This window comes from Engystomops pustulosus, chromosome 3, assembly GCF_040894005.1.
Source record: "Engystomops pustulosus chromosome 3, aEngPut4.maternal, whole genome shotgun sequence".
Taxonomy (NCBI): Eukaryota; Metazoa; Chordata; class Amphibia; order Anura; family Leptodactylidae; genus Engystomops; species Engystomops pustulosus.
The window spans coordinates 24,545,541-24,571,518 of record NC_092413.1 but is presented as its reverse complement, the minus strand read 5'-3'; the positions used below and the strand labels follow the sequence as shown (position 1 = coordinate 24,571,518).

The 25,978-nt window shown below is 44.3% G+C and overlaps 1 protein-coding gene across 1 annotated transcript in view; it reads right to left on the bottom strand.

The window, feature by feature from the left end:
• Window positions 1-6,607: 6,607 nt before the first annotated feature.
• Window positions 6,608-25,978, bottom strand: part of MSH2 (mutS homolog 2) — a 78,476-nt gene continuing 59,105 nt past the window's right edge. Inside the window, exons 11-16 of the mRNA XM_072140311.1 lie at window positions 22,586-22,683; window positions 18,680-18,925; window positions 15,599-15,803; window positions 11,543-11,790; window positions 7,473-7,645; window positions 6,608-6,912 (exon numbers count right to left, since the gene is read on the bottom strand). Of these exons, the coding sequence (XP_071996412.1) occupies window positions 6,739-6,912; window positions 7,473-7,645; window positions 11,543-11,790; window positions 15,599-15,803; window positions 18,680-18,925; window positions 22,586-22,683 (1,144 nt within the window). The 3' untranslated portion in view covers window positions 6,608-6,738. The remainder of the gene's footprint in view (window positions 6,913-7,472; window positions 7,646-11,542; window positions 11,791-15,598; window positions 15,804-18,679; window positions 18,926-22,585; window positions 22,684-25,978) is intronic.

Below are 25,978 nucleotides of genomic sequence, written 5' to 3'. Positions count from 1 at the left end.
ATCACTGTGTGTATTATCCCTGTACTGTGACATCACTGTGTATATTATCTCTGTACTGTGACATCACTGTGTGTATTATCTCTGTACTGTGACATCACTGTGTGTATTATCCCTGTACTGTGACATCACTGTGTGTATTATCCCTGTACTATGACATCACTGTGTGTATTATCCCTGTACTGTGACATCACTGTGTATATTATCCCTGTACTGTGACATCACTGTGTATATTATCTCTGTACTGTGACATCACTGTGTGTATTATCCCTGTACTGTGACATCACTGTGTGTATTATCCCTGTACTGTGACATTACTGTGTGTATTATCCCTGTACTGTGACATCACTGTGTATATTATCTCTGTACTGTGACATCACTGTGTGTATTATCTGTGTACTGTGACATCACTGTGTATATTATCTCTGTACTGTGACATCACTGTGTGTATTATCCCTGTACTGTGACATCACTGTGTGTATTATCTGTGTACTGTGACATCACTGTGTGTATTATCTCTGTACTGTGACATCACTGTGTGTATTATCTGTGTACTGTGACATCACTGTGTATATTATCTCTGTACTGTGACATCACTGTGTGTATTATCCCTGTACATCTTCTAAGACCTGACAATGTTTGTTGAATGGGGGGGGGGGGGGCATTCCCCACTGACCGGAGGTGTAAGCAATTTGGGCACATGCCACTTGGATCATAGGGCATATATTGGTGTTACCTCTCACTGGGAAGGCTGAGACTATTCTGACCTGGTTTCTGACCTGGATTCTCCCAAGCCACAGCCAATCCTGCGCACACACATAGCAAGTGATCTATAATTCTAATTACATTCCACATCAGAGTGTCGCTCAGCCAGATCTAAGGTACAAGGAAAAGGGACTCATTCACACAACAAGCAAATGTATAATGGGACGAGGACAGGGATGTGGAGTCAGGAGTCGGTGTCTCAGCAGCTGTATGTGAATAAACATTAATCAGCTCCAAGAGGCGAAATGTGACCCATCAATGGCGCCAGGAGAGGGTTTACTTACAGATTAACAAAAACACATGTATGAATTTGTTTATAAAAAAAAAAAAAAAGTTTTCCCATTTTTGAAATTTTAGTTTAAAATTCCTCAAAGTTTATAAGATCTCTGCATCAGAGGGCTTTTACCACACGCTGGTGTATGCCTCCTAAAACAGGATCCATTATCCTTGTTGCTTCTAAAAGCTTAGTTTTTGAGAAAGATGTCTTTTAAACTTATGCAAATGAGCCTCAGGGGCTCCACGCTGCATCACTGCAGCACCTGCTGGCCCTGCCGTCTGATATATAATCACACCAGCTCTCCAGCAGGGGAGGGGATGGAGCAATCGGGCAGAAACGCTGACTGTAGGAGTGAATAATCATCAGAAAACGCAGAAAAGCAGGAACCCTTGAGGCTCATTTGCATAATTTATTTTTTTAATAGCTTAATTTTGGAAAAAAAAAAAGTAATAGAAGCAATAGGAATGTATCTTGTTTGAGGATGCACACACCAGCATGTAAGTGTAGTCCTTTAAAGAAAGATCTACCAACAGGATCCAACATAATAAACCATAATAAACACTTACCCAGGCACCGTGACTGTGGTTATATTCTTATATTCGTTATCCATTTACCTCCTTCCTTATAAAATCAACTAAATTAAAATTATGCCAAAGAGCCTTAAGGGCTTTGAGGGCATTATCAGACCCACTCAGTGCAGCAGATTCACAGGCTGTTACAATGAGCAGAACATGTGACACCCTCCACCTGCTCTCCCCTTCCTACTTCTGCCTGTGTAAACTAGCATCAGCAGGAAGTGCAGTGGAAGGGAGACTTGCTCTGCTCTTTGTAACAGCCTGTGAAACTTCAGCACTGAGGGACTCATTTACATAAAAGTTGATTTTAGAAGGAAAGAGAATGCATAATCAATATAATAAGATTACCACAATCACGGTGCCTGGATAATCTTGCTGGATTTTGATGGTAGATTAAAGGCAGTTTCACACTTGTGAAGGTTCTGCTACAAAGACAGAACACAACCCCGGGGATTTCCTTGCACCTTAAAGGAAATCTACCATCAAAATCCATCATGATAAACCAGGGACATTACGCATAGATCCAGGCACCGTGACTATGGTAATCTTCTTATATGTGTTATCCATGGCTTCCTTCCTTCTAAAATCAACTTTTAATAAATCAGACAGAAGGACTCTAAGGGGTGTTACCAGAGCCCCACCATGCTGCAGATTCACAAGCTGTTACAGTCTGCAAGGGGCACTCTCCTCCTGTTTGAGATAACAGGAGTCAAAGGGAAGGGGAAAGTGCTGAGGGAGCAGGGGGCGACAGTCTGTGAAGCTACAGGCTCATTACCATGGTTCTAAAAGAAATTTTTTAGAAGGAAGGCGGCCATGGATAAGAAATATACGAAGATATACCACAGTCACAGCGCCTGGATCTATGAATTGGGCTACATTCACACGAACGTAAGCCCACTGGGCCGTAAGCGGGGGCAGGCATACATCTTGTGCCATGGGGAGGAAGAGTGGTGACCCCTAACCTTTCCATAGCGATGCACGTAGCCATAACACGGGGACAGATAGGACATGTGTGGCACCGTATTGCTCCACGCGCCCATTGCTGGCCTATGGGGGACGTATGCACAGCCAAAAGCTTGTGGCGGTACATACGTTCCCCCTATGGTCGTGTGAATGTAGCCTAATTGTCCCTGGTTTATCAAGTTTCTGCGCTGTTCCTGACAATGTAATTATCCATCCCCGGCACATATAATGGGCTAGGTTTATCAGAAGTGTCTGAGGTAAAACTGTTCTAGTTTCCCATAGAAACCAATCAGAGCTCAGCTTTCATTTTATAAACAGCTGTTAAAAAATGAAAGCTGAGCTCTGATTGCTTTCCATTGGTTTCCATGGGCAACTAGAACAGTTTTGCTCTCAGACACTTCTGATGAATTTCCCCAATGTGTATTTTAGCCCTGAAGAGGATGTATCTATTACCAAATTACCATATTTTATGCAAATGATGCAAAACTAAGCCATTATAAATGGCTCTATGTGAATGTGGTTTATAGCAAGGAGTACAGGGTTATGTTTTAATCATCCGCTTGTAACACGCATTGCCTCTCCTGTTCTGCAATGTAGATACAACCAGCGAGACGGTGAAAATCACAATCTCCCTGCGGTTATGTAGATATCATCCGGGTTGTGGCTACTGACAAGTTCATGTCAACAAGAGACAATATGTTCGGATGCAGATTCTGCAAGATTAATATAAGGAGTAAAGGTCCGGAGAGATAAGCAGAGACAAGGAGAAGCGGCCGTAATATACTGTGGATCTGGGTTTTTCTATTTGCAAAATAGACTCTTTTTACATCAGTATTTTTATGAAAGAAAACCACTGAAAATTTCTATTAAAGGGAACCTGTCACCAGATTTTACACCATTAAACCACCAGCCCCCTCGTGTAGGGTATGAAATGGCCTTTCTAAGATTCCCTCTTATTTTTGTACAATCTCACCATTATAGCTAATTAAAAAAAAAAAATCTCCAAAGTCATGTTTAAATTAGCAGAGAAGAGTCATATTTTAATAGAGATGAGTTAAGTTTAGAGGATGTAGAAGAAGGATCATTTTAGATCTCATCTTCTGTTCTGTAGCCCATAGAAACATTCTGGTGTCCTATTAAAGATATATATCTCATCTTTCAAAATCGTATCTTTCTTGATGTTTGGTATGCTACAGACCCAGAGATACAGGAGTTAAACATTTTTAAAAAATCATAATTGGGTATATTTTTGTGCAGGTCACATTCCCAACTATGTGCTTCTCCAGCTCTGAATAGAACACAAATGCATGTTTCTAGGTACTATGGGAAATATGCTAATTTGTTTTCCAGGACAGGATAAGGAAAACATTGCATCTTAGCTACCTTCTAAGGCAGCTCCCTTCTTTGTATGCAACCAAGGAACTTGTAACATGTAGGAACGCGCCTCAAAGTATTTATGTATTTGTATTGCTAAACCTGCCTCTGTGTAGCAATTGCCGGAACACTATTCACAAAATAATTTCCCTCCAGGGCAGGGGTCTGGAACCTTTTTGGCTGAGAGAGCCATGGACGCCACATATTTTAAAATGTTATTCTGTAAGAGCCGTACAATATGCACATGCCCCCCAGTAGATAGGTAGTCCCAGTGTCACGGGTGCCCCTGCGATCTACGTCTCGGATCACAGGCACACCCGTGCCCCTCTCCATGGTGGCGCCCTTTTCTGAGCTCACTCACCTCTCCAGGTTCCTACTCCCGTCCTGGCTGGCCAGCGCGCACGCGCAGATTTGAAGGGCCAGCGCTGCCCACTTCCCGGGTTCCTATAAAGACCGGCGGCTCCCAGCATTCCCCGCCGTAACTTAGTGCTTCATGCCTAATAGGAAGCTTTCCACAGTGTTTCCTTCCCAAGTGTTGACCTCCCGTTATGTGACCCCGGACCTGTTTCTGATTCTGCTCCTTCATTGCCAGTCCTGACCTCTTGCTCCGTCCACGACCTTGCATCATTGCCGCCTGCCTTGACCGTCTGCCTGTTCCTGACCACGAGACTGCCTAGTGATCCTGTACCTTGACCCTGGCTGCCACCAGTGGACAAGTCGCATGTGTAGAATGACCTGGTGGTACCACGCTGCAGCAAGACCATCCTGCTTTGCGACGGGCTCTGGTGAAGATCAGGTGCCACTGACATTCCGGTCCCAGGTGTCTGCTTACATCATTGTCCGCGGTGGTCTTCAAATTCTGACACCCACCACATGCCTCCCAGTAGATAGGTAGCTACAGCACATTCTCCCAGTAAATAGGTAGCCACAGCACATGCCCCCCAGGAGATCAGTGGCCACAGCACATGCCCCCCAGTAGATAGGTAGTCAAAGCAAAAAAAAAAAAAAAATGCACTTACCAATACTCCCTGCAGCCAGCTCATCGCTCCCACGCTCTTCTCTTTGACCCAGGCTTAGACTATGGCGTCTGGGTCACAAAAAGGACGTAAGCAGTGGTAACATCGCTGCCTGTGTCCAGTGATAAGTCTGAGACACACAGCAGCCATCACTATTTATTAAAGATCTGTCTGAGAGCCAGATGCAGCCAATAATAGAGCCGTATCCCGAGCCATAGGTTCTCTACTCCTGCTCCTTGTATTGCATTGTTATGTGTTCCAGGATGGGACAAGGAAAGCATTGCCTCTTAGCTACCTTGTAAGGCAGCTCCCTTATCATCAAGCATGACTTTCAGGAAGCCTGGATTAAAGCCAAACCAGTATAGGGAGCTGGTTTGGCTGAGTGCGAGTTTTCTGACTATGGTTGGGCAGAAAGAATTCTCCTTACGGAGACAAGATGCAACCTCATCGAAACAGCGGGAAGGGTTGTCCACTTGCCCCTATAAGACGAGTCTTCATAGAACATCTCCAAGTGCTGATGACTGAAGTTTCCAGTAAGTCGGATGAGATAAGTTAGTATTTGCGTCGTGTCCGGCGGCTCTACATTCACAGGGGATCATGGGACTAGATGAAGTCGGCTGGGGAAGGGCTCCGGGCCGTAGCACAACCTGGAAGACGACAGGAACAAGAGCGTAAAGACGTGTGAAATCACTCTTACTCTCTGCCTCGCCCAGAGCTGGAATATGCAAAGGTTTCTCCCCCCCCCCCTTCTTTATTATGCGAAATGACAAAATATATATATATATATATGTAGAGAAGATGGAGCCGACATTCCCCACAATGCCGATAGGACATGGATAGCGTCTTCTATGGATGTGTAGAGATTATGGGGCTCAGTGTTGATGGAATGATCGACCGCCCCAAACACAACTGTATCAAGTCCTTCTTAGGGGGGTCGTCCCATATCAGCAAATAAATATTATTATTACATTTCCCAATATATTTTCTGTATCAATTCTTCACGTTTTCTAGATTTCTTCTTCCTGTCATTCCATAGATGCTTCATTAATTACTTACAATTGATCAAAGTCACTTTGTGCCGAGTCATCTGATGTCACACAGGTGCACAGCTCACTATATCCCTAATCATGTGATGTCATACAGGCGCACGGCTCGTTAAATCCCTGGTCATGTGATGTCACACGTGCACGGCTCGTTATATTCCTGGTCATGTTTCGCACAGGTGCAGGAATCGTTACATGCCTGGTCATGTGATGTCACACAGGTGCATAGCTCGTTAAATGCCTAGTCATGTGATGTCGCACAGGTGCAGGGCTCATTATATCCCTGGTCATGTGATGTCACACAGGTGCCACGGCTCCATATATCCCAGGTCATGTGATGTCCCACAGGTGCAGGACTCGTTATATTCCTGGTCATGTGATGTCACACAGGTGCAGGGCTCGTTATATTCCTGGTCATGTGATGTCACACAGGTGCAGGGCTCGTTATATGCCTGGTCATGTGATGTCACACAGGTGCAGGGCTCGTTATATGCCTGGTCATGTGATATCACACAGGTGCAGGGCTCCCAAAATCGCCCAGGGCGAGTGCAACTGTGATCATCCAATCTAAACAGCAGTTTACAAAGTAACAAACCATAAAAATACAAAAACATCTTTATTTTCCTCTACAGTATGGCAGCACATAGCACTGGCCAATCATCAACAGTGTAACAAAGAGCTGGAATATCAGCCACAGGGACATCACTTCCCGATCCTGGGGAAAACGTTCAGGGCGGCGACACCCGAGAGCGGGAAATAACTTCATTCACAAAACCGTTATTCTTGGCCAGAACCTCGGCCTTCATCTGCCGCAGTCTGAGACTTAGGTCCTTCTCCGACATTTCTGTAAGCGGAAGAGACTTCACTCTGGATAGAAAGTCCTGGATGATCTTCTCTCCTTCCTGGGGAGAGACACGAGCCCTTTAGTCACAGTCATAGGTCTCAAGACTGTGGATCTCTACATATTATTAAGATTACAAAGGGAAATCTACCAAAAAAAACCCCAAAACAACCATCTTGATAAACCAGGGACACCACACACCCCACCCACACAACACACACCCCACCCACACAACACACACCCCACCCACACAACACACACGTTTATTTGAGGTCATGGATAATATATATAAGAACATAACCACAGTCAGTGTCTGGATTTTGGAGTAAGTGTCTCTGGTTTATCATGATGGGAGATTTCCTTTAAAATTGTGTAGCGTAAAATGTGTTGTGAAGCTTTGGGAAAACATGTCTCCTGTATTAGAAGAACAGCGCCCAGCCTGCCCACAGGCTGTGCGTAGTATTGCAGTCTAGTCCCTCTCACTTCAATGTAGCTAAGCTGCAATACCAGATACAGCCATAGACCGGTGTGGCGCTGTTTACGGAACACAAAGTTTCCTTCTAAGGTGGGAAAATTTAGAAAGAGGACATAAAGCATTGTGCGTTATATTACATCACAGACCTCTTTCTCCTTGTAGCGCCTCTTACAGGCCGGTTCATCCTCATCGTCCCCTCCGCTGCCAACAAACTGGAATTCTTCTAACTCCAAGGCCTTTGCTTTGGCGTTCTCGATCACATGCTTTGGGAAGTTGGCCAGCTCTGCTACATGGATCCCAAAACTCTGGTCACAAACACCTGGAGAGGGGAACAAAAAGGCAAATAGTAAACGAGAAAAGGGGCAGGGGCTAAACTCCATGCAAGTCAATGGGAGCACCTATGATTTCTGAACTAGTTGTTCTTTTACGGCTTCTCCTGGTGCCTGCCACGCCCCTTCCTGGGCGTCTCCCAACAACACAGGAAGCACTAGGAGAGGCTCCTCCTCCCCTTGGGGGTTCCAACTGTTCCAATCAATGATTTTATGTTAGAATATCCACCCAGGAGCATCAAATTAGAGTCGTAACGCTTACCTTATTTTACTAGCCCCCTGTAGAGCCCCTTTCCATATATTTCATTTTTACTAGACAAACCCCTTAAAGAAAATTGTACACAGCTTGCTTATTGCTCTTTGGTGAGACATAACCAGCCGGTCTATGCTCCATGTACACATGGCCTCGGTGCCGAGGATGTGCTATAACCTTGTGACATCTAATTATATGGCCAGGCCGCTGCAGCAATAAATCATCGATATCAGCCCAGGCCCGAAACTTGTGCTAAGAAAATTGACCTTCCCGGCTCCGGCCACTTATTATCCCTCTGGCTCGTTCTATTCTCTGTAAGTTAAGGTTTATAGGTTTGCACATCTACCAAACCAGTGGTTTTATACACAAAAAAAAGGTCTCTAGGGAAAATTCTAGGTAAGTCCATCAAAACCAGGTGTAAGTGATTGGGCCACATTCGAAAGCCCTGTCCCTGTGAAGGATACTCGAAAGGAGCGACCACACAGCAACCGCTCAGAAACAGGCTGGTCCAATCCGACTGGACTTGGTAGAATTGTGGGGGAAAAGGGCTTCCCCCACAGGGGAGGGAGGGGCTTGGGCATGCCGGAAAGAGGGAGCCCTAAATATCTTTGAATCTCAACAACCAAATCCAACCTAGAATCTATATTATCATCAGAAAACAAATACACAAGCCTACAATATCCAATAACTTGTACTTTGGTAATTTTGGGGCCAAGAAGAGGAAGGGGGAGGCCGTGACGGGGCCAAGAAGAGGAAGGGGGAGGCCGTGACGGGGCCAAGAAGAGGAAGGGGGAGGCCGTGACGGGGCCAAGAAGAGGAAGGGGGAGGCCGTGACGGGGCCAAGAAGAGGAAGGGGGAGGCCGTGACGGGGCCAAGAAGAGGAAGGGGGAGGCCGTGACGGGGCCAAGAAGGGGAAGGGGGAGGCCGTGACGGGGCCAAGAAGGGGAAGGGGGAGGCCGTGACGGGGCCAAGAAGGGGAAGGGGGCGGTGGCAGTGGGGCCTGGTAGAGAAAGATGGCGAGGTCAAGAAGAGAAAGGTCCTGGAAGGGCTTTATCTACATATCTAGCACAGGAACTTGGAGCCAGAGAGAGGCAAGTGTTTTTACCTGAACCCCATGAAATAGATGCATACTTTAGTGATGGTGTCAAGAAAAGGAAGGTCCTGGCAATTGGAATCTGAACAAGGCAAAAACTTTACTCTAAAACTTTTTATGAAATTACAAGCGGACTGGGTGCCAGAGGAAGCCATAGTAAGAAATACACAATACAATACTCGCTGGTATTACCTGGATTATCTGCATATCACCACCACCACTAGTAACAGCCTCATATGTTGATTAAAGGGATAATAAAGGAATCCCAATCATTAACTAATGATATGCCGTTCTTTCCAGATAAAGGATTTGTAACAAATCCCAAGTATCGCTGCCTGGTGTACGTTCGGGGCACGCACTGGTTAACAAGCCGCCGCAGTACGGAGAAAACTCAATTACCAGCGAGTCCTAAAACAAACAGATCAATGGCCATCGCTCCGGCACGTCTTTATTTTAATGTCATCAAAAGCCCCAACACCGGTAAAATAAAGCTGAGCAATCAGATCGCTATAAACTCCTCACAGAGCAAACACCACAACCCCAGCGACCTTGTACGGAACGCCATGTTTCACTATTACAGGACGGAATTAATTACTGAAGATCCCCAGAGGATCCGAGCAGCCTATAGAGCAGGGATTACTACCCTGATACCCCGGAAATAAGACAGTGTCTTATATAAATTTTTGCTCCTAAACGGGCACTAGGTCTTATTTTAAAGGGGATGTCTTATTTTTCCATGAACAAGAATTTACATTTATTGTTGAACAAAAAAAATCAACTTCTCTAACCTCCTTCTAACTCTCCAAACTCTGAATTTCATGCTGAATTTCTTGTGACTCCATTTCTATTAGAATCATTGGCCCCAGTCTCTCATGTTTAGTAAAAGCACTTTCCATAAATGACCCTTCTTATCCTTCATATCTCCATGTCACAACCTTCTGCAACATCTAAAAGATTTGCGAATACTAATGTATGGTGCGGGGGGAGCTGCCGCAATGGCTGCCGCTAGGTTTTATTTTCAGGGGAGGCCTTATATTTCTAAGCCTGAACAAACTTGTACTATGTCTTATTTTAGGGGAAACATGGTTCATACATAACTTCTGCTAGCCCGGTACATGACCAGAAGCGCGTCCATCACATATATAGACGCATTACATGGTCTACGAGTACAGCAGTCAATCAAGTCTAATGGGGTCGTTTTACAATTGCAACCAAGGAATCTGGGTCTATATCTAATTTTGCCCTAATATTCTGTATGTGAGAACTAGGACTAAGGCTACATGCACAGAAATGTTACAGTCAGCGTGGGATCTGTTATTTTTGAGATTGTATATAACAAACTCAGCAATACAGCATATAATTGATATGGTTTGTGTAATAAAAAGTTACACAATGTTCCAGTATACTTTCTGCAGCCATTCATAACTGACAATTCTAGATCTCTGCTTGCTATCCTGCTATAGGAAGCTTCATTGTATACTTCCTGTGGATATAAACCTGTCCCTGGTCATGTGATGTCACACAGGTGCATGGCTCGTTATATCCCTGGTCATGTGATGTTACACAGGTGCACAGCTCGTTACATCCCTGGTCATGTGATGTCATACAGGTGCACTGCTCATTATATCCCTGGTCATGTGATGTCACACAGGTGCACGGCTTGTTATATCCCTGGTCATGTGATGTCACACAGGTGCACGGCTTGTTATATCCCTGGTCATGTGATGTCACACAGGAGCACGGCTCGTTATATCCCTGGTCATGTGATGTTACACAGCTGCACTTCTCATTATATCCCTGGTCATGTGATGTCATACAGGTGTACAGCTCGTTATATCCCTGGTCATGTGATGTCACACAGGAGCACGGCTCGTTATATCCCTGGTCATGTGATGTCACACAGCTGCACGGGTCCCTACATCACAGGTCACATTACTCTCTATAATATCAGAGAGTATGTCAGAGACTATGTAAGTTTGTTACATCACATGACCAGGGAAACAATGAGCCGTGAGGAATTTATACAGAAAAATATATTGTAAAATTATATAAAATCACACAAACAATAACAAATTATTTTCTGAAAGTGGACAAACCTTTTTAATTTCAATCAGCTTATACAAATGAAGGGGTCTTTGAGGGATCTTGGTGGAGGTTGTAGAAAGCTCAGAGCAGGTCCAATACCGGCCCACGTTTGCAGCACAAGCTTTACCATAGAAGTCTATGGTTACGTGGAAAATACGGACGCCGCATTGGGGAAAGACAGGTATCATCGACAAGCCGTCCGTATTTGTAGATAACTTGCTAGTTAACAAAATCATGTGACCAATCAAGCTAGTGACATCATTTGCCAGACTTAAATTTTGGGGTGGAACACAAAAAATAATGACATAGGGACAGTTTTTGTGGACCCACAAGAACTACAAAAACAGACCGTGGTTCCGTTGTCTGCGGCCAGAGAACAGCAGACATTCATGTACAGGTGGCTTAGTCGGTACAATGTATACACCATACAGGTAATGCACTCATTAGGGTTCTGACCTGTTTTGATCCGGTAGAGCATGGTGAGCGTGTCGTCTGTTGTCAGAGCTGTAACATGTAGGTTGTTCACGGTAGGTACTTGGTCGGCCAGAGCGGTCAGTTCGTGGAAGTGAGTGGCAAACATACAGAACGCTTGGATTTTAGTAGAGATGTACTCTGAGATCGCCCATGCCAGTCCAAAGCCGTCATAGGTTGACGTCCCTCTTCCAAGTTCATCAATGATAATTAGGGAATTTTCTGTGGCCGATCTGCAAGGAAAGGCACCAAAGATTACAACGGACACTTAAAATACTTATATAAAAGGAGGCCAGAGCCGAGCCGAGACGAGGCAAGAGCGAGACATCCCTTAAAAAATGCAGATGAATAGTTATCAAATATCCATTTATTTAATATCTTAATTAAACATTTATTTTGGTAATTACACCCGTATAATGTGAATGGATACAAGTATTCCATCATCTACATGTTTTTCTGTCTTATAAAAATTAAATTGTTTCCAATTTGGTGCCAAGATATAACTCCCAACTGTTCCAGATACATTTCGGATTCCCCTGTATCTTTGCAGAGGCCGCCATCCCCCTTAATTAAGGCAAAAGCAATTATAAGCAGCAATAAAAACACACACAAGAAGCGGCAGACAGATGCAAACATTAAAGTGTAATATGAAATGTCACGGACTGAGGAATATCCGCGCTAAGACCGAAGAAGAATCCAGCAGCGTAAACACGTAGCGTTCTCCTAATATACCAGACAGGCGCGGACATTTCTAAAGAGCTCGGATGTTCTGCTTCTCTACAGAGAAATGTTATAAATTGTAAACCAGCGTTAGGGTATAAAGACACCCCCTATGACAGAAAGAAGAGTAAACCCAGTTGCAAAAGCAAAAAAGCGCTTGCTATATACATTTATATTATTATATGCTATATCACTGAATGTAGGAGGGCTAATCAGGATTTTCCCCATCAACTACTGCGTGTGGGCGGAGTAATCAGGACTCTCCTTGTAAATCACTGTGTGTGGGTGGAGTAATCCTGACTCTCACTGCCAATCACTGTGTGTGGGCGGGGTAATCAGGACTCTCCTTGTAAATCATTGTGTGTGGGTGGAGTAATCCTGACTCACTGCCAATCACTGTGTGTGGGCGGGGTAATCAGGGCTATTCCTGTTAATCACTGTGTGCTGAGTTATCAGAACTCTCCCTGTCAGTGATAGACAGGGAGAGTCCTGATTACTCTGCCCACACAGTGATTGACAGGGAGAGTCCTGATTACTCCGCCCACACAATCACTGTGTGGGCAGAGTAATCAGGACTCCTCCTGTCAATCACTGTGTGGGCGGAGTAATCAGGACTCCTCCTGTCAATCACCGTGGGTGGGCGGAGTAATCACAACTCTCCCTGTCAATCACTGTGTGGGCGGGGTAATCAGGACTCTTCCTGTCAATCACTGTGTGGGCAGAGTAATCAGGACTCTCACTGTCAATCACTGTGTGTGGGCGGGGTAATCAGGACTCTTCCTGTCAATCACTGTGTGGGCAGAGTAATCAGGACTCTTCCTGTCAATCACTGTGTGGGCAGAGTAATCAGGACTCTTCCTGTCAATCACTGTGTGTGGGCGGGGTAATCAGGACTCTTCCTGTCAATCACTGTGTGTGGGCGGGGTAATCAGGACTCCTCCTGTCAATCACTGTGTGGGCGGAGTAATCAGGACTCCTGTCAATCACTGTGGGTGGGCGGAGTAATCACAACTCTCCCTGTCAATCACTGTGTGGGCGGGGTAATCAGGACTCCTCCTGTCAATCACTGTGTAGGCGGAGTAATCAGGACTCCTCCTGTCAATCACTGTGGGTGGGCGGAGTAATCACAACTCTCCCTGTCAATCACTGTGTGGGCGGGGTAATCAGGACTCTTCCTGTCAATCACTGTGTGGGCAGAGTAATCAGGACTCTCACTGTCAATCACTGTGTGTGGGCGGGGTAATCAGGGCTCTCACTGTCAATCACTGTGTGTGTTGGTGGAGTAATCAGGACTCTTCCTGTCAATCACCATTTGTGGGTGGGGTAATCTGGATTTACCCTGCCCTCCCAGGAGTCCTGTTAGGATTTACTCTGCCTTTTACTATTCCTGCACTAATTAATATACATATATACACACATTGACCTTTATAGTCTCTATAGATATCTGCACAGTGGAGGACAGAGAGCCTATTCTGCCTCTAGGTAACATACCTGTATATGGGTGGAACACTACATACTGGTGGTTGTTACTTTAGGTTTCTTTTACTTAAGACTCATCATTAAAAACTAATTTTCACCGAGGTCAGCGTGTCACAGGACCGCCAGTTCCTCCTTATCCGTGCTTTCATGATTTAGCCTCTTGCGTCCTAAATTTCCCTTCACCTCGCTTACTAATTGGGTCAAACCACTAGCTGTCAGTGAGGGGCGCCGCGCTGGATAGAGAAGTCAGCAGACGATATACTGAGCAGTACCGCGCAGGTCTTCCATCATGGGTAACTGTCTGCTGGTATTATGCCACCAATCATCCATAACGGATACAATGATGGGCCATAAGGGAGGAACATCTGCTGCCGCCAGCTATTACCGACGCTTCATGTTTCATTTAATTACAATAGGTACAGACATCTACAGTAATAATCACTAAAACTAATGTTATGCCAGTCTGCCGCCTGGTGACGCTCGCCGGCCCCATGTGCAAACTAAAAGCCACAAGTCCTCAACTTCTGTGAAATTAATTCCAGGAGTGAAAAGACACATTAATAAAACATAAAGAGCATCTAACCTTTCAAAAGACTCGATAGGAACCACTAGTCCTGTGTGTGTACATTGTGTGACTTGTGCTCAGCCTTCTCTAGCTCTTATTACTGTCGCCTTTATCTGTAGTTTGTAGCCTACTTACAGCTAATAAGTGGAGATTGTCGACTCACTGCTCCCCCTCCCCAATGCAGCTGTAAGAAGACCTAGCTGCTGTAACTCACCGCTTCCCTGACCCTAATGCAGCTGCGAGGAGACCTTGCTGCTGCACTTTCCCAGTACAACAGGGAGGAGATATAGCTGCTGCCGCTCACTGCTCCCCCTCCTCAATGAAGCTGTAAGAAGACCTAGCAGCTCCGACTCACTGCTCCCCCTCCCCAATGCAGCTCGGAGAAGATCTAGCTGCTGTAACTCACTACTCCCCTTCTATTCAGCTGGGAGGAGAACTAGATGCTACGACTCACTGCTTCCCCTCCCCAATGCAATCTCTTTCCCGCCCCTAAAGCAGCCGGGAGACCTAGCTACTATGACATACTGTTCTCCCTTCCAGATGCAGCTGGAAGGAGACTTTACTGCTGTAACTCGCTGTAACTCACTGCTGCCCCCTGCCAAATGTAGCTGGAAAGAGACATAGCTTCTGCGACTCACTCCTCCCCTCAGCATAGAGATTCTTTGTAATCTGACGCCTCAGTGAGTTTCTCCTCCGTGCTAGCAAGTTGGATTTCAGCTTGGACTGGAATTTGGACTGTTGGGGTCAGAGAGCTGTGACCCTGGAACAGGGACTGACTGCGTTGTAATATGTTCGTTTAGTTCAGTTTAGTCGGGCTCAGGCCAGTTGATCTGGTCAATACATACATGTGGTGGGCATCTACCACCAGGATAAAATACTGTATGCAAATGAGCCTGAGGGCCTCCGGGCTCCATTAACACTTATAGAGCTTGGAGCCCCTCAGGCTCATTTGCATTCAGTCCTTCATCCTGGTGGTAGATGCCCTTTAAGGTCCTACCTACAGCCATACCATCAGAGGGTTACGGGAGGAGACTTCCCCGCTCTCCATACACAGTACATGCATGCTAAGCTAAGCCGAGCTTACACAAGTCCACAGCTCTGGGACCCCACAACAGTTTCCTTCATTCACCCCCAACATTTGGCATTGGGAAAGGAAGGAGAGTCCTATTACTCTTCCAACTCCACCAGAACTTGTGAAAGGTCTCAATAGCTTGGATGATTGTCTGGTCCTGCAGAAACATCTATATAGAAGACAGCAATTAAACAAAGAGTAAAACCTGAGGATAGAAGCCGTCTCCAGCATCTCCGCCATGAATGTAGACACCCCTTTCAGTTGGCTATCACCGGCACCGACTCGGGCGAGGATACAGTCAACGATGCTCACTTCCGCAGAGTCACATGGTACAAAGCAGCCAATCTGAGCCATGAGGACGATCACCCCGGTCTGGCGAATATACGTGGATTTCCCACCCATGTTTGGACCTGCAATGAAAGTATAGGAAAAAATCAATGTTTTACAATCTTCTAGAATAGTAAGTACCTTCATATCCAGAGTCTCCCTATGGAGCTGTAATACTGGAAACTAGATTGGTTTTCCAGCACTTTTCTATTATACAGCTATTCCCATAACCAATTAATAGTTAGGATGAAGTGACTGGGGGTCCGGGAAGGCCCTGGGTGCACATTTATCACCATCACTCCTTCCACACCTATAGGACGGGCACAACCATGGACTTTCCCATCTCTATTCATCCTATAAGAAAGAATGTAGCACTCACAGACTGAAGGGAAGGCGAGGGATCATAGGGATCATACATATATACACTATTCTGTGGCTGTTTGTGGGAAAGCCAATAAAGCTTTCTTTTCAGCGTCCATAAAGCATGGCAGTGCCCACATCCAATATGGCTGAACCCATGCAACGTGTTTAAAAGTAAAAAGGTTGAACGGAGCTGGAACGTTTCAACTTATCTATGTAAGAAGTCTTCATCGACTCAAAGACAGACACTTTCAGCAAATAATTGATGATTTGTGTAATGAAAAGTTATATACTTTTCCAATATTCTTTCTGTATCAATTCCTCACTGTTCTCAAGATCTCTGCTGGTTGTCGTTCAACAGGAAGCTTTATTGTTTACATTCGGCGGAGAAACACCGGATCCTGGTCATGTGATGTCACACAGGTGCATGGCTCATTATATCCCTAGTCATGTCACACAGGTACATGGCTCATTATATCCCTGTTCATGTCACACAGGCGCATGGCTCGTTAAATCCTTGTTTATGTCATGTCACACAGGTGCATGGCTCGTTAAATCCTTGTTTATGTCATGTCACACAGGTGCATGGCTCTTTATATCCCTGGTCATATGATGCCACACAGGTACATGGCTTGTTATATCCCTGGTCATGTGATGTCACACAGGTGCATGGCTCATTATATCCCTGGTCATGTGATGTCACACAGGTGCATGGCTCATTATATCCCTGGTCATGTGATGCCACACAGGAGCACGGCTCGTTATATCCCTGGTCATGTGATGTCACACAGGTGCACGGCTTGTTATATATTTTTTTTTCATGTGATGTCACACAGGTGCACGGCTCGTTATATCCCTGGTCATGTGATGTCACACAGGTGCATGGCTCATTATATCCCTGGTCATGTGATGTCACACAGGTGCATGGCTCGTTATATCCCAGGTCAAGTGATGTCACACAGGTGCATGGCTCGTTATATCCCTGGTCATGTGATGTCACACAGATGCAGGGCTCATTATATCCCTGGTCATGTGATGTCACACAGGTGCATGGCTCGTTATATCCCTGGTCATGTGATGTCACACAGGTGCATGGCTCGTTATATCCCTGGTCATGTGATGTCACACAGGGGCATGGCTCGTTATATCCCTGGTCATGTCACACAGGTGCACTGTCATTATATATCCCTGGTTATGTGATGTCACACAGGTGCATGGCTCATTATATCCCTGGTCATGTGATGTCACACAGGTGCATGGCTCATTATATCCCTGGTCATGTGATGTCACACAGGTGCATGGCTCATTATATCCCTGGTCATGTGATGTCACACAGGTGCATGGCTCGTTATATCCCTGGTCAAGTGATGTCACACAGGTGCATGGCTCGTTATATCCCTGGTCATGTGATGTCACACAGATGCACAGCTCATTATATCCCTGGTCATGTGATGTCACACAGGTGCATGGCTCGTTATATCCCTGGTCATGTGATGTCACACAGGTGCATGGCTCGTTATATCCCTGGTCTTGTGATGTCACACAGGGGCATGGCTCGTTATATCCCTGGTCATGTCACACAGGTGCACTGCTCATTATATATCCCTGGTTATGTGATGTCACATGACCAGGCATATAACAAGGCATGCACCTGTGTAACATTACTTGATGAGGCATATAAAAACCTGTGCACCTGTGTTACATCACATGACAGGGGATTGATTCTTAACCAGAGGACGTATGAACCTTCTTGTTGAATGACAGCAAGCGGAGATTGAGAGAACCTTGAAGAATTAATACAGAAAGTATTTGGGAAATTGTATGTTTTAATAAAAACATTTACTGACAGAGAACAACCCCTTTAATACAACATACAGGAAATATCCTTTACACATCTCAAGAAGGATGAGGAACCTTCTACAAGTGATAAAAGAGTCATCCTTAAAGTGTCTGACAACCGCATCCCTTATATCTTACAAGTGACTTTCATATATTGATAACCCGGGAGAAGATTGGTCCGGAATACTTAACATCCTAGACATTTCGTTATGTGAATGAATGCACCTCGAGACACCACAGGGAGCGGCTGTCAGGAACACGGAATAAAAAAATTTCCATTTCATTGAATCAATGTCACCAAAGATTATTCTTAAAGGGCACGTGCCCCCTGCAATCCTCCCGCAGATTTATAGAAAAAATGCAAATAACATAAAATAATAGAAGATTCATTTCTGCCATATTAAAGGACCATCTACCACCAGGATGAAAGACTGTATGCAAATGAGCCTGAGGGGCTCCAGGTTCCATAGTTGTTAATGGAACCTGGATCCCCTCAGGCTCATTTGCATACAGTCTTTCATCCTGGTGGTACATATCTTTTAAGCTAAACCACACCGATCCAATGTAGAGGAGAAACTTCCCAACTTTCTTCTTGAAAAGTTCCCAACTCTTCATTAAAATGACAAAAATTATTTCACTTCCCCTTTTAGGAAATTGAATAATTTACTGAAGACGTCTTATGTATCAGGTGAATATTAAATCATGTTCATTGCTAATTAGTAGATCACCGAGTTAAAATCTGAAGGCGCTGACAAATTACCAGTGATAATATGGAACATCTGCTTCCCCTTCTCGAACGTTATGTCATTGGGGATGAAAGCCACATCATCCTGCATCTCGATACACGGGTGTCTGGCAGATTTCAGCACAATCCGTCCCTGTCCCTTCTCCAAGATGACTGGGCGAACATATGGCACGGGCGCTGCGTTAGAAACGTGAGCGAAGCTGACAACCGCGTCCAACTGAGCGATGACATCGTTCAGCGTCTGCATTGGATCCACGTATCCTAGGAGAAGGGTGGTGGAATTTAGGATGATTTTTTTTTTTTTTTAATTTAATTTAAAAAAGAAAATATTTGCAGGTTAAATCAATATTTATGAAGGGTACTGTATCCTGCTATTCTTACTTTAGCCACTAGGGCTAAGAAAAGACTGACACCTTATCTCCCACTCCCTGTACAATGGCCTCTATATAGATAACACTGACCCATCATTACATCACTACTGACAATGGATGATGTCACAGCTTATCTCCCCCCTCCCTGTACAATGACCTCTATATAGATAACACTGACCCATCATTACATCACTACTGACAATAGATGATGTCACAGCTTATCTCCTCCCCCTCCCTGTACAATGACCTCTATATAGATAACACTGACCCATCATTACATCACTACTGACAATAGATGATGTCACAGCTTATCTCCTCCTCCTCCCTGTACAATGACCTCTATATAGATAACACTGACCCATCATTACATCACTACTGACAATAGATGATGTCACAGCTTATCCCCTCCTCCTCCCTGTACAATGTCCTCTATATAGATAACACTGACCCATCATTACATCACTACTGACAATAGATGTCACAGCTTATCTCCTCCCCCTCCCTGTACAATATCCTCTATATAGATAACACTGACCCATCATTACATCACTACTGACAATAGATGATGTCACAGCTTATCTCCTCCCCCTCCCTGTACAATGTCCTCTATATAGATAACACTGACCCATCATTACATCACTACTGACAATAGATGATGTCACAGCTTATCTCCTCCCCCTTCCTGTACAATGACCTCTATATAGATAACAGAACCATCATTACATCACTACTGACAATAGATGATGTCACAGCTTATCCCCTCCACCTCCCTGTACAATGACCTCTATATAGATAACACTGACCCATCATTACATCACTACTGACAATAGATGTCACAGCTTATCTCCTCCCCTCCCTGTACAATGACCTCTATATAGATAACACTGACCCATCATTACATCACTATTGACAATAGATGATGTCACAGCTTATCTCCTCCCCCTCCCTGTACAATATCCTCTATATAGAAAACACTGACCCATCATTACATCACTACTGACAATAGATGATGTCACAGCTTATCTCCTCCTCCTCCCTGTACAATGACCTCTATATAGATAACACTGACCCATCATTACATCACTACTGACAATAGATGATGTCACAGCTTATCTCCTCCCCCTCCCTGTACAATATCCTCTATATAGAAAACACTGACCCATCATTACATCACTACTGACAATAGATGATGTCACAGCTTATCTCCTCCTCCTCCTTGTACAATGACCTCTATATAGATAACACTGACCCATCATTACATCACTACTGACAATCGATGATGTCACAGCTTATCTCCTCCCCCTCCCTGTACAATATCCTCTATATAGAAAACACTGACCCATCATTACTGACAATAGATGATGTCACAGCTTATCTCCTCCTCCTCCCTGTACAATGACCTCTATATAGATAACACTGACCCATCATTACATCACTACTGACAATAGATGATGTCACAGCTTATCTCCTCCCCCTCCCTGTACAATATCCTCTATATAGAAAACACTGACCCATCATTACTGACAATAGATGATGTCACAGCTTATCTCCTCCTCCTCCCTGTACAATGACCTCTATATAGATAACACTGACCCATCATTACATCACTACTGACAATAGATGATGTCACAGCTTATCTCCACCCCATTCCTGTATAGAATAGGACTAGAAATAATACGGCTATAAATTGTTGCTACCTATGGACAATAGACTGCTGTAAAGTGCATCACTAACTGCTGAAACCGGAGCTCAGGGAAGGTGGAAGCTCATTTAACTTTGCACAGAAAATAGAGGAACAACAAATACAAAAAAAAAAAAAAAAGAAGAAAAAGAAAAATTTTAAAAACTTGAAAAATGTCACAACGTCATGCACTTCATTTGAACAGGACTTGTCAATTGTAATAATCAGATTTCCCAGAATTTAACAAATCTGAAGATTCTTCCTTGAACTCTAAACTTTAAAGTTGTCTCATTCCTAATATAAACATAGGAATGGGTGTTACCATTATCATACGCTCCGCTATTGTTCAATCAGCATTGTTTAACCCAGTTGTAAATGTATTATTTCATCCTTCGGATGACGGGCAGATTCTTCTAAATGTAACTCTTTGTGACTTACTCTCTTTTGTTAAAAATCTGCCGCCTGAGGCCAACATCTCACCAGAACCCGACCATAAACAATTCTATGTGTTTTTCCTGTTATAACTCCCATGTATATTTGTTTTACTGCTTGTGGTAGTAATAAAGTTGAAGATCAGGAGTTGAAGCCCCCGGGACTTTGCTGCCATCTTATGACACAGCTGGAAGGAGATCATTAGTGAAACATATCCCACGTCTCAATCATCCTGCGAGTCTCCAGCAGAGAGAACACAAACAACTTGACAGCAATTTACAGGCAGGATAAAGCTATCGATGGCGCGACGCTCGTGGCAATTTAACCTCATTTAATACCTGCTGAGATCCCCTTTATTATTCAACCAGACATTTCCATTTCTTAGAATTCATTTTTTTTTTTTCTAATTGGAAAGCAAATCCCAACGTGATTGGTCGGCTTCTTATTAGAGCCCATTTCTGAAACTATTGGAACTGCAATATAGTCCCTGAAAGGGATTGTCCAATGTAAAAGCTACAGAATTGGACTAAGATAAATGAAATAATCTTGGTTTTGGATTTTACAACTCCTGGTCAGTTATTGGGCAACACACTAGTCCTTCCCTTTAATTAGCATTGAGTACATGAACAACTAGATCTATTCACTAGTGGATTATAATGTAGGCAGTTTGGGCAGTAGCCCGGGGCCCAGACCTCCTAGGGGGCCCATGGCCTCCCAACACACCCATCGATTATTATATTGAGAAGGACATTCACCCATGAAATCCTCATACATCTGTTCCTGCTCTCAATACACATGTACACAAGAGCCATTTCAGGACCTTTGAAGGTCCTGAAAGCAGGCAAAAGGGACACATCCTCCATTCCCCAGAAGCTGATTCTAGTACCATATATAGGAAGTGATTCCAGACTTGTAGGGGCCATAATATTCATACAGCCCAGGGTACATGGCAGGCTTAAGCCACCCCTGGCCCCATTCCAGCGCACACCCCTCTACTACCTTCTCCCATTCTAGTGGTCAGACAATTTTACGGTTGAGGGAGGGTCCATACAGCATCTCACTGAACGTGGTTGTCAGCTAACAACTCCCTAAATGACTAAAGGAGGAGTCTTGTAGTTGGAGTGTCCTGCACCATAAGCTTGTCTTTCTGGAGTAGAACCATAAAAGGATACAGGAAACTTTGTTTTTATGTACATGTAAAATGAGAACTTGGGACGAACAGAGGCGTGGCCAGGAGTAGTGGCGCAATGAGGGTGTGGCCACGCGATCCGGCGCATCCACTTTTACCAAGTATCATAATCCAGCACCTTCACTCTAAGCTGTAGTGACACCCACAGAGCACCAAAACACCAATTCTCAGACAAAAGATGAAGGAACCTCAGCACCCGGGAGCTGACGAGGGATAATGTAACAATCTATAATGTTGCGGGTACTCACCGGAGGAGATGTTAATGATTTCTTTCACTATGGCATTCTGCGCCTCCTCATATTCTTCTCGGTGTCGGATGTACTCCTCATTGTAAGAGCTCAGCTTACTAAAATAAATCACACTTCATTATGAGCATTTTTGACCATATTTCTAATGTACCCGAACTTCAAAACATTACTGAAGGGTGGCGTTTGTATGTGTCCACATGAGAATTTTGGGCAACAAAGAAGCCCTCATTTGTAACTCCTACCGCAAAGTGTTAAAGAGGTTGTCTGGTCTCCGGACAATTTTAGATCATCGTTATCCGATATGAAACAGCTGAGAATTAAAAACCACAATCTAATTTAAAATGGGTTTCACCAAGTTTGCATATTATCCCCTATCCACAGGATAAGGAATAAGAGCAATCACTAAGTGATAGAGTGAGAGGTTAAGCATATATTCTGCTGCTCCATTCATAAATCAGTGTGTCGAAAATTCAATGAGGAGTTTATACCAGTATCTCTGGCACTCCCATACTAAAAAATGGAGCAGCATGGCGCATACTTGACCTCTCACTGATAACAAGACGTTTGTTCTCCAGATTGCTGGAGAGTCAGGTCTCGGGATCGTTCAGTTGGTCGGAGTCCCAGCAGTTGGGAGTTTCGTCAATCAGCTTGTTACCCCCTATCCTGCAGATATCAAGAAAACTTGTTACAACCCCTTAAAAAAGGTCAAGAGTGTCGGAAATAGCCAAGGGTCTAGAGATACCTCTTTAATGGAACTAGCATCTTCATTATGGACCTCACAGGATAAAACGTTAACTACAGTGAGTAATTAGTCATGGCCCTTCCCAGCTTCTGGCACAGACACAGTGGCGCCTACTTCTCCTACCGGCACCAACTTTGGAAAAACTGGCCGACATGCGCTTGAGTCCTGAAGCTAGAGAGAAAAGGATGAGAAGACCCTGCACAGGCATCATTGTGCCCGATTCTCCTACCGCTTCCTTCTTTAAGCAGCAAACAGATGTGCACCATTCCTTCCAAAGCAATAGTAGGAGAAGCCGACCTGACCGCGTCTGTGCAACATATGTTCTGCAATCATGGAGGAAACGCAACTGGGAGTGAAATGGGGGCACGACTGAGAAACTCAATCCCTGAATGTGCACCCCAGAATTTACTAAAATTTACATACAGCAAATAATGGTACCATAAAAACTTGATTGTTATGCAAAATGTGAGGCATGAATGAAACCATTTAAAGGAAATTCATCATCAGTTTTGATCATGACAAACAGCAGACACTGCTAGATATAGGTCCTGGAGATCTGCGTAACAATTCCTTGTGTGTGTAGTAAGTAGCAGCAGGACTGTGAACTTGAATTCAGGTTAAGAGCTCTTGCAAATGCTCTGGGCAGGTCTTTCAGCCTGAAGAGCTTTGTGGTTTTTGCTGTGAACTGATTCACAGACCGTCTCCCCGACGGGGAGTGGCTGCTGTATGTCTCCAACCAGAATCCTGATACAGCTCCTACTCTTATTAGGGGGGAGGGGCTGTGCAGCAGCACAACACAGAGAACAGAAAGCTCTTCAGGGTGAAAGACCATCCCAGAGCCCTTGCAAGAATTGCAGAGCTGGATTGTAACTTCAGTTGACTTTTCACAGTCCTGCTGCTACTAACAACACACAAAAAAGGTATGGTCACAAAGCTCGCCAGTAGTGCTACCTTACACCTTCAGCAGGTTTAAGTGTTAAAACTGCTGACAGATTCCCTTTAAGCTACTTGGGTGCTATAAGAGAAGAGTCCTACTTAAACTCTACCCCCTAAAATATTAAACAAAAAATTCCATAAAAAGGGGGATGGGAGAAAGAAAAAGAAAATATAAAAATAATAATAATCAGCTCTCACCAGATGCTATACGTTGAGCTGCCTAATGATATATTATTAGCCGGTGGAGTGCACAGCCTGCACCGGTTATTTTTGTAGATGCTACTTATATTTAAATAGTAATAGAAAATACAATAATATTCCGTGCACAATCATTCACTCCACTCCTGGAATTAAACATCTCACATGGACATTATTTAATCAATGTTGTGTCACTCAGAGGTAATTTAATTATATTGGCATCTACAGCATTTTGTCAAGTGTGGCGGCTCCGCTGTATCTGTAATTCAGGCTCGTGAATTAGTGCAAAAAGTTAATAGGCGCTTAGGAAGCAGCCGGGTAAAAAGGACAGATGCGCGGAGACTCTTATTACAGGACTGAGTCATTGCTATGGAAATCAACAAAATCTCAGACCCGATACGATGGAACATGCAGTCCCTGGGGATATTTCTACATGTGTTATTTCAGAATATCTCCACGTGGCACCGTATACTCTCCCAGATGGCACCATCTCAATAGGAGATCACCCCTTTAGTAGCCTATAGGGAGAATTTATTAAGACTGGCGCATCTCTAAACTCTTAATAATTTGGGTATATTTGACCAATTTTACCAGAGGCTGCTGTATCACTTAGATCATGTGTCAGTCTTCTACAGGTCTTTCAAGTTTTGGGGCTGTCGTTGGGCAACTTTGTGTTTCAGCTACTCCATTAAATTTTTGATTGGGTTCAGGTCAGAAGACTAATTAGACAACTCAAAGAGATTGTAATGTTTCTTACAGAGCTGCTCGTTAGTTGCTCTGGCTGTGTGTTTCTAGTCATGGTGATGATGGAAGACCAAGCCATGTCCCAACTTAAATGCTCTTACCGAGGGAAGGAGGTTGTTGTCAAAAATCTCAATAAATGGCCCAATTCATCCTCCCCTCAATATGGTGCAGTAGTCGTCTCCCCTTTGCAGAAAAGTTCCCCCAAAGAATGAGGTTTCCACATCCATTCTTCAAATCTGGGATGGTGTGTGGGTTATACTGATCCCTCCTTATCCTCCAAATGCTGAGAATGGAGAGAGTGGCTTGCTGATCGAAGGGCCCACAGTATTGTGACATCCAAGTCTCCGTACTCCCACTCCCCTACTCAAAGCATCAGAATGGTTCCTCTTTTAGTGATTTGACCCAATTGGTCCACTCAGGTTCCCTTCCAGGGACAGGAAACCACTGAGACCAGATAGGCGGAGCTTGGTTTTTTTAAGTGCTCTGGTTTCCTGTTCCAAGGGCAGATCCCGCTGTATGGTTGGTGCCTTCGTGGTGAAGGCGGAAGTTATATTTTGGACTCATCTGACCACATAAGCTTTTCTCCTCCTATGGATCATCCAGACGTCATTGGCAAAACTCAAAACAGGCTTGGCTTGTGTGAGTAGGAGGACCTTGTAGGCCCTCAAGGATTTTAATTTACAACAGTGTAGTGTGTTACCAACAATAATCTTTGGGTCTGTGGTCCCGACTTGCTTCAGGTTAGCAAGTTTAGTTCTAGCCAGATTCTTGAA